Consider the following 9,642-nt stretch of genomic DNA (forward strand, 5'->3'; position numbering starts at 1 on the left):
TAAAACATATAATTTTGTGGAAGCTGACAAGATACAGAACATCTAAAGCGGAGGTCTTCAACAGGGGGTCCGCGACCCCTAGGGGATCCGTGGAGGTATTGCATGGGGGTCGCGAAAGTTTTGCAATAACTGCAATATTTTCCACTAATTGAAATGTCTTTAAATCCACACTAACATGAATTGAACACACTGTAGTAAACAGATAAATGGAGGCTGAAGATGATTTTCAGTCATCAATGCTCACATTCAGCGACACACAGGAGCTCTTTCAAGCTGGGCACCGTTTCATTCACAACACCTGTCCCATCGACCAGGAATCAGAGTCAGAAATACTTTAAGTATCAAATGTACTTTTGTTACATTAATCCATATGTAATAAATTGACTATAGGACCAGTTTGATATAACACAATTTCATACAATATATATAATTAGGGGATCCCCGCTCCATCTTGCTATCAGTTTGGGGGTCCTTGCCCTGGAAAACGTTGAAGACCCCTGATCTAAAGAGTTACTTCAACACAGTGGTGGACGAAGTACTCAATAGCAGTACTTGAGTGAAAATGTTGATACTCATAGTCAAATCTTACTCAACTATAAGTAAAAGTTACACAGTCAAACGTCTACTCAAGTTAAAGTATTAAAGTACTCAGTATTATTAAAGTATTTAAAAGCACACATTACATTTTCTGATATTAGTATATTTCTGTCTAATGTTCAGAGTAATTTTAAACAACCTTGTAACTTTCAGAAACCACCTGCTACATATTCTATACCCTTTGTAAAGAACTTCAGCGTAGAAATGACACAAAACTAAGGAGTGATATTTTGATTATTATCAACATTTTTATTATCATATATAATAATGTAATTTCCCTCTGGGATTATTTAAGTATGTCTGAATCTGATTCTGTTATTATTATTAACATGAAAATATTGATTCTCCTCACACTTTCACAAAGGAATATTATATTCCTATATTCCGAATATAGGTTTAAGATTGAATATATTACCAAAAAGAAACAACAACTTTGCTTTTAGACTTGTCCAACTAAACAACATGGACACATAGTAAAATCTAATGCCTTAATAATATGTATAAACTATAAATGATATCTGCCCTGAGTTTCTTACATTAGTGGAATGCCATGCAAATGTCTAAAACAGGGTTGTCAGAATTCATCCTATGGGCTGATATGTTGTATGTTTTAACAGTGGATTAAAAAGCTAAGCTGGCCCAAAAAGGAACAAGGAACTAGCATCTTCCTAGAAATGTAGTGGAGTAGAAAGTACAATATTTGACTTTGAAATGTAGTGGAATAAAAGTTATAAGTACCCTAAAAAAAATTACTTCAGTAAAGTAAAGATACTCAAAATAGTACTTAAGTACAGTAATCTAGAAAGTACTTTGTTACTTTCCACCACTGCTTAAACAACAAGAACTCTGTGTAGTTTGTTAATGAGCTTCTGTCTGACCTACAGCTAAATAGCAGCAGTCAGAGTAAAAGTTTCCTAATGTTTTCATGTTTGCCTGAATGCTTCTCGGCTTTGGTCTGATAAACCACTGACTTCTCTCTCCCCTTTTCTCTCTCTGGCCTTTAGCCGTCCTAATGTGCACTAAATGAAAACAGAGACCCCCCGCCACCACCTGGAAAACACTGAAGGACTAAGTGGATTGAAGAAGGCAGCCGCCGAGTGAGGTAGTCGGGGTAGGGAGGGGAGACGCAGAGAGGATTAGGAGCTAATCCAGTCCAACGAACAATCCTTGCAGAGCTTTATCGTTCTTGCAGGACAACGCAGACAAAACAGTTCACGGATTTATACGCTGAAACAACGTGTCCATCTTCTTTTACCTCTGCTGTGACAGTCTTAATTTGGAAAGAGCTTGGATCTTTGCTGCAGATGAACCAGTGGACTAAGAACAAAAGAGACAGGATGTCCTGTGGACTTTATGGTGCCACACAAAGAGATGAACCTTTTAGTAGAAGGAGGAGCACATGACTGTGGATCTCTGCTTTTTCACCTCGGCCTGATGAAAAGACACTAAACGTCTGTTTGGAATTTGTGATCAGGCCTCATTTACAGTAAGAGGATGACTTTTTTGTTTTTTGGTGGGAATTTGAATTTGAATTGTATTTACTTAAAGAAAGAAGAACAATGCATAGAGAATTTGAAAGATAATACAATAAGGTAATAATAACTCAAAATTGTGTTCCACTACATAAGGTCCCCCCATAAAATCATCCAGTCCATTTTACTTCCTCCTTAGAGTTGGTTAAATTAAAGCAAATATGCTGGCAGTGTCCTAAAGATGGAGTTTAACCACACATAACTTTCATAGCTTTTGGGTAAAAGGCTGAGCACATTCTGGCTTTACAGTATAAGGTTTCTTTTGGAAGGGATCCTCTTTAGGTGGTAAGTTTCAGCTAAGGTCAGTGCAATTCCCCTTTGTCTAAAACATTTACAATTAAAAATAAACATGTATTTTTCTTATTACTTTTATCACACAGCAGCTTTCAGTGTATGTACACATGTGGTTAGATCGTGTATGTCTGGGCAGCCATCCACTGAACCAAATATACCCAGTGCCCAGTCAGACCAGAACTGTCCAACCGCACGGACTGTGGTAACCAGAGGAAACCCAATATGGCCTTGTAATTTCTTCTCTTTGTTATTTTGAGGTGACTGAAAGCTGCTGCTGTGCAGAGAAGGGAGCTTGGTTGTTTGGGAAAGATGTGGGAAAGAATAAAGGATATAAACAGATATAAGTGGCTGTGCTGGCATCCCATGGCGTCGATCATAAAGAGAAGCAGTGGGTAGTGCTGGATGTATGAAGAACTGATTTTATACTGAACAGCTGCACATTTATGCTTTCTTTCCTTGACTAATTTCATTTTTCTCTCTGGTTTTACAGCAAACACAAAGTTGGATTTTAAACTTCACTGACATGAAATTAAAGTCCACACATTATCAATCATTTTAAAGGAAAATTAAACAACTTTTCTTCCACCATGAGTCTGGGAAAACTGCCAGGGATTAAAGGCCTTGTGCCCGGATCTCAGGGGAAACGTCGCTTCAAGAGTGATCTCTCAGTGGACATGATTAGCCCCCCGCTTGGGGACTTCCGACACACCATGCATGTGGGCCGCGGAGGGGACGTTTTTGGTGACACTTCCTTCCTGAGCAACTATGGAGGCATCCGGGAGCCTGGAAGTCCGGACTCAGCGAGCAGCTCCAAGTCAACCGGCTTCTTCACACGTACCTTTCGCCATGTACGGAGGACCTCTGGGCCTCAGCCTCGAGGAGGTTCCCGGGATTTGTCATCCCCTCCTCCGGACATCTCACCCATCATTAAAAATGCCATCTCTTTGCCTCAGCTCAACATAGATTCTGTCAATGGTTGCAGACAGAGGGCACTGTTCCCCAACTCCATGAGCTCAGCAGATGACTCCTTCTGCACATATGGTGAGATAAGACAGATAATCAGAGCCAGCATGGGATTGGTGTTAAGGATCTTAGGGGGGGAGATTATCTCCATTAAAAGTGAGCAGAGATACTGTTATGGTTGAGATCAAACTCAAACATAATAGTTTCAGTAGATGATGAAGCATGTTCTTTAGTGCCAGATTATTTCATAATAAATGAATCAGGTATTTTAAAGAACATGACTGACCCTCTTATGAATGAAGCTGTCAGATCAGGGCAGACCAGAATTGTTATGGTATGAGGGTTAGGTCAGTGTCAGCTTTCAGCAGGACTTTCCTTCTGAATGTGGGCGTCATGTGTTAATTTCAGAGGTGAGACTTGAGTCACATTCATTTGCTTAAGTCATATTTCAATAATTCTATGACTTTAAACTTTACTTAAAAATATTCAGGGACTTGTGACTTAACTTAGACTTTTACCATGTTTTGGCTCTATATTTCTCATAACTCATTCAAAATACTCAGGTTATGCTGAGCTGTTTTCTATAGTTATGCTGCTATAGGCTTGGGCTACCGGAGGACACTGGGTTTACTTTTCATCTTTCTGATTCATTCTATATTTATTTCTATCATTCTGCAATATTTGTTAGTTCTATTCATAATTTTATGTTTTTTACTACTTTTTCTTGTCATAGTAGCTTCACCTGGTCTTTTCTTGTTTGACTGTGACACCATGGTGAGAAATATTAGTTGCGCTACTGCCATCAACACATAGATGTTGGAGTTGGGCCTATTTTTTCAGTGTTGTCCTGTTTCTTTTACTGAGCATTGTGTTCTCTTTCATCTTTTGACATGGGAACTGGCTCGGAGCTGGTCTGCTATGCTCTGTATTTCCTAAATAGGGCCACCTTAGGACCCAGTAAACAGTTACCTTTTACATATCTTTTTTTTAAAGCACTAGTAGCTGGTTTTTTCAACAGTAGGCTGACAGGAAAGGGGGTATGAGAGAGGGGAAGAGACGTGGGAAAAGGAGCACAGGCCAGATTTGAAACTGGGTCGCCCATGTTGAGGACTATTTCTGCTTCTCTCTCCTTGAACCCCCCAGTCGGCAGAAGGCCGATAACACTGAGCATGGTTCAGCTGGAGGTTTATACATTTTAAGAAGGAATTTTTCCTTTCCACTGTCGCTGCATGCATGCTGGATGTGAGGGATTTCTGAAGAGTCAAGTACAAATGCAAGCTAATATCTTCGTAGCAAGCTTATCTGGGAGATGCGTGTCCTGCAAGTTACTGACTTGATGCAATCAGCTGGTGTTCCTTGTTAGACACTTTTAATCAATCTGACTGTAGGCTACTGTCTCTTGAAAAGTGCCTTGAGAGGACATGTGTGGTGCATGCGCACTATAAAATCAAATTCAAATTAATTTTACGCTGAAGACTCAGGACATGAATTGGACTTAAATCTGAAATGGAAAGACTTGATATTTTCAAAATTCAAAACATCTAGTATTTACAGAGTGCACAACATTAATGCATTGCTCTCATCACATATTATATATTCATCACATATTATTACAGCAGCAGCACTGCCCATCAAATGAATCAGATACAAAAAAATAAAATTAAATAAAAAGCTCCTAAGAATAATTTATTTGTGGTATGTGAGGTTAAAAGCGCTGAGCAAAAAATGCTAAATGTCAAACATGCAAAAAAAGGAATGTCATAGACAGAGACTGAACAACTTCTAAATGTTGGAAGTTAGAGAAAGAACTTCAGGTGGTACTTTTGTTTTAATCAATTAGCTGACTTCAGCTAACTTTGCCTTGTTAACAAATGTTCATTAAAAAAGGACACATGGTAAATTGTTTACATCTTTACTGAAATTTGAAGTTTCAAACTTAGGACTTGGCTGGAGATGTACCTATCTTGACTTAAAACTTGACCTTAAGTTGACTTCCTTTGCTTGAGACTTGACCAGGGACTTGAGGATACAGATTTAAGACTATGGTAACTGAAGACTTGCCAAAAAGTGACTTAGTTCCACCTCTGTTTCCTTCAGCAGTCAGTTGTTGTTTTAAAAGGGAGTAACATCGATAATTTATATATTGTGCCACTTATAAAGGCAGTTTATAAAAAATGGTAGACACAAAGCAAATTTACCATACCTCAGTAATATATAGTACCATTACAGTACGGTCTGTACCAATCTTTGTACTACTTTTTGTTTCCGGTGCAGCCGGTACTATAAAAGTCAGGATAACTAAACAGAGAAAGACAAAACCTCTCTTTATTTTTACATCTTTTCCTAACGTTCCTCCAAGGCAACCAGCAAACACCTGAACCTCTTCTGAATCATCTGGAATCACCCTGGCAACACCTTTACACAATTATGCCTACAAACACAAACACCCACGGCTCATCTGCTGAGCAGAACAAAACTTACCGGGTATTTCCTGTCATTTGTTGTGTTTGTGTGTCAACCGAGAGAATGAGCCCAAACCCACCATTTGTTGCATCTGCTCACCAATCAGAACGCGTCAGACAGCTGTATGTCAGAAATGGAAAATCCCCTTGCCCCTGTCATTGTTTCTTATCCAATCCAAAAGGAATTTGCCAAGTCAGAGGGGTTTTCACTTGGCCTCCAGAGGCAGAGAACTTGGGGATGGTTGGACTTTTTTAATGGTTAATGGTTTTCATTTACACTCATTTTTATCCATATTAAACTGTGTATATATCTATATACTACGTAAAAGCAGTTATATGTATCTGGCTTTCCCTGGCAATTTGTGGTTTTCTTCATCTGCATCTGCAATTGTTTCTTGAAAGAAGCTATAGAAAACCTCTGAAGCCTTGGTCTATAACGCCACCTTTTGGTGAAACAGCTGCATAGCTAAACAGAAAACTAAAAAAAAAAAAAAAGATTTTGGCAAATTACAGCAAATGTCTAAAAATATTTGCTGTACCAGTTTAACAATATTTCATCCTATCATATATTACATCATATAATACTATAGGATTATAGAACCAAAGTCACATTTGCTTTCTAGTTTCCTCTTATTTCTGAGATCATGCTTTACATATCCCCTTTTTAAATGTAAACATAGTATGGTAAGCTATTGACATAGTTTACCATAGTTCCATTACACTAAACATCAAGACAGCACATTTACAGTTACACCATCATGTAATTATTATTTGTGTGATAAGTAATGTTTGATAACTCTTAAAAAATAGTTTATTACCAATATAGTATTAAAATAACATTAAGAATTACTTGGTAATATGTACAAGAGGGGACTTCCCTTTTAAACTATGGAAGTGGATATAAAAAGAGGAAGAGGGAAAAAGAGAGAGCAAGCCAGGAACCAAATTTGTAAGATCTCCGTCTTGTCCGGATACCTTATGAATAGGCAAATTATCTTTTTTCATGTTATTTAAGCGTTTCAAAGTCAATTATAGGCATATGATAAACACTGTTTATTTGTTGTTTCCTTCCAACCTGGAAAGCTGCCTCTCCCTTGTGTGTGCCGCCCCATTTCGTGGTGTTGCTACATCTTTTGGACGAAAAACGCATTTCAAATGGCCTAGACAGTTGAAAAAAGCAGCAGTTTGTTTCAATGTGCAGATTAGGTGCTGAAAGTTTGTCTTCAATTTGAGCAAAAATTATAACAGCTGCCATCTGATGAGCCTTTAGTCACATCAACCACTTTATCTCCTCAATCTTCCCTATCTGTCAAATCAATACCACATTTTTTCCATGTCTCTAATCGAGAGACCGGTTTGAACTGCGGCTAACGTGAAACCTTACTTTACATAATAATTAACTTTAGTGGAACAGAAACATCAAGCAATAGCTTGAACATAAATATGACAAACAAATGGGATTTAAACCATCCTAGAGGTTCTTTCTTTAACCTTTCCAATATGATGTTCAAGCCTCCAGAAACAACATTGTGCTCAGCTATGTTAAATGCAGCATGGAAATCATTAGTCCATGATGATAACTATGAACACAGGCCAAATCTCTGAGGCCCTGGGAATTGTATTAATAGTTTTAACCTGTGCTGTTTCTTAGCTGGGATGAGCTTTAAACCTGATCTGTTCTTTTTAAATATCTCATCTAGGTATTAAAAGCTACTTTACAGAATGATTGAATGACATGCATGTGGCAATATTAAACAGTTTATATATTAGGAGAGCATAACTGTATGAAACAGATATTACTTGACTTAAACACAGTAATATCAACTAAACTGCAATTTGCCCCATTTCCTCTTTCCAGGTGTGCAGTCTGGATTCGTCACTCTGCCTCGACTCTCTCGAATTGACAGACAGCTTCAAGATGGCACCATATGGAAACCCTCTTCAGCAGACAATGGTTGCAGCACCTTGACCCGCTCTGACTCCCTGGCCTCTTTCACTGTTGACCTTGGTCCATCTCTAATGACTGAAGTGTTTGCTTTAATTGATAACCCCAGCTCTGTACAGATATTCAATCATAGCCAGGAGACAGCTGAGGAGGACCAGGGAGAGGAAGAGGACAAAGGTGACAACAACTCTTTGACTGAGACACCTGTTCAGACACCGACAGTGTGCTCCCCCAACCCTTCCCTGTGCAGCGGGTCTCTTAGCCCCAGATTGAATGGAAAAAATAACTCTGAGATGAGAGAGCCTAAAGAAGACAGAGGGTCTGTGAGGACGCCTGATGCCTCCTCCTGTTCGTCTCACAAGGAGTCAGTAATAGAGGCAGAGAGGTTTCAGAGGGCGACTAATGTCCTCGCTCGGCATTATGGTGGAGGATCCTTTACAGAAGGAATGAGAATCAACAAAAAAACATCTTTTTCTTTATCTGAGGAGGAGGAGGAGATCAAAGTGTAAACATTAGGAATTGAGACGGTTTAAAGTCAAAATGGGAAAATAGTTCCTTGTCTTGAAACCTTTTTGCTCCTTTACTCGAACTTTTTATGTTCAACAAAACTGACTGTCCATTTTCTAAAGAAAATGAGATTTATTTTCTGTCACAAAACTTAACCAACTTGTTTTTCTATAACTTTAGCTAATATATATCAACTAACACTATGTAAGTAATACGGTAACAAAGCACATGGTTTTGTAAATGTTTGTAAAATAGTTTTGGAAACATGTATAAGGTTAATAATGTTTATACTGATGTGTAAACCTTATAAATAACATTATAGCATTCTTATGTGTACTTTGCTTCAGGTTCCTGTAAACTGTATATTGAGCGATGTTGGATTTTCTCCTGTAAAAAGTTTTAATTTCCACCTGTAAAATACTAATTTTTAAACAGAGCTTAATCAATGTATGTAATTAGTTTCTCAATTATTTATCATCATTTTTTTTTATTTCTCAACTTGAAAAGATAATCTTCTTTAACTTATCATTAAATCATTTACCTAGTTTATAGCTAGCTGAAGTACGCCTTTCACCCTCTGCCAACCTAGAAAATAAGATTTTATGCACCAACAAAAATCTAATTGGGAGCAGTTTAGTGAAACATTATAACTCAGCTGTAAAGGGGCTACAATATTAGCTTTTACAAGACACATTTTTAACTTTCATGTGCACATATGTAAGCTTTTAATCCATAAACTACAGAGCAGTATAATTTAAAGAAAAATAAATTTTATAAAATGTCATGTTTACACAGAGGTGTGCAGCCTATCACAGAACATGATACGAGTTTGTGTGTGCAGAGACACTATAATCAACATTCTGCTGATCTATGAGAGGATAAAAATACCTCTACTGTCCCACACTAAAGGATAAAGGTGTGACAATGACAGTGGTACTAAAAAAAAGTAGATAATAGAATAGAAAAACCCTTTATTGTCCCATAATGGGAAAATTCTGGTGTTTACAGCAGCAAAAACATTTACAGTAGGAAAATATGGTCACACAAATATGGACCTTTGAAAATGAGAGCAGCATTTTATTTAACTAAGATAGAAGCAGTGCAAAATCAGCATGAAAGTAATGACTTATTGAGGTTGTTGGGAACAGAGATGGTTATAAAGTTTTACAGCTGCTGGGAGGAAGGATTTGTGATAATGCTCCCTGGTGCATTTAGGGTGCAGCAGACTGTCACTGAAGGAGCTCTCCAGTTCTGCACCAGTTTCATGCATGGGGTGGGAGACGTTATCCAACAGAGATGTTCATCTAGTTAGGATCCTTTTGTTTCCCAGCTCCTGCACTGA

General features: G+C 38.0%; 1 protein-coding gene across 6 annotated transcripts in view; it reads left to right on the forward strand.

The window, feature by feature from the left end:
* The window catches only part of LOC107096651 (cdc42 effector protein 1-like), a 16,502-nt gene extending 7,185 nt beyond the window's left edge, over positions 1–9,317 (forward strand). For 4 of the 6 annotated variants that reach the window (XM_015393407.1, XM_015393404.1, XM_015393409.1 and 1 more), the window contains exons 2-4: positions 1,602–2,083; positions 2,914–3,464; positions 7,707–9,317. In XM_015393407.1, coding sequence (XP_015248893.1) covers positions 3,011–3,464; positions 7,707–8,302 — 1,050 coding nt within the window. In that variant the 5' untranslated portion in view covers positions 1,602–2,083; positions 2,914–3,010 and the 3' untranslated portion in view covers positions 8,303–9,317. Of the gene's footprint in view, positions 1–1,601; positions 2,084–2,680; positions 2,828–2,913; positions 3,465–7,706 lie in introns of all 6 variants that reach the window. The other 2 variants (XM_015393405.1, XM_015393406.1) reach the window with 2 other exon arrangements.
* Positions 9,318–9,642: the final 325 nt, after the last annotated feature.

Source organism: Cyprinodon variegatus, unplaced genomic scaffold (genome assembly GCF_000732505.1).
Source record: "Cyprinodon variegatus isolate N-32 unplaced genomic scaffold, C_variegatus-1.0 Scaffold640, whole genome shotgun sequence".
Classification (NCBI taxonomy): domain Eukaryota; kingdom Metazoa; phylum Chordata; class Actinopteri; order Cyprinodontiformes; family Cyprinodontidae; genus Cyprinodon; species Cyprinodon variegatus.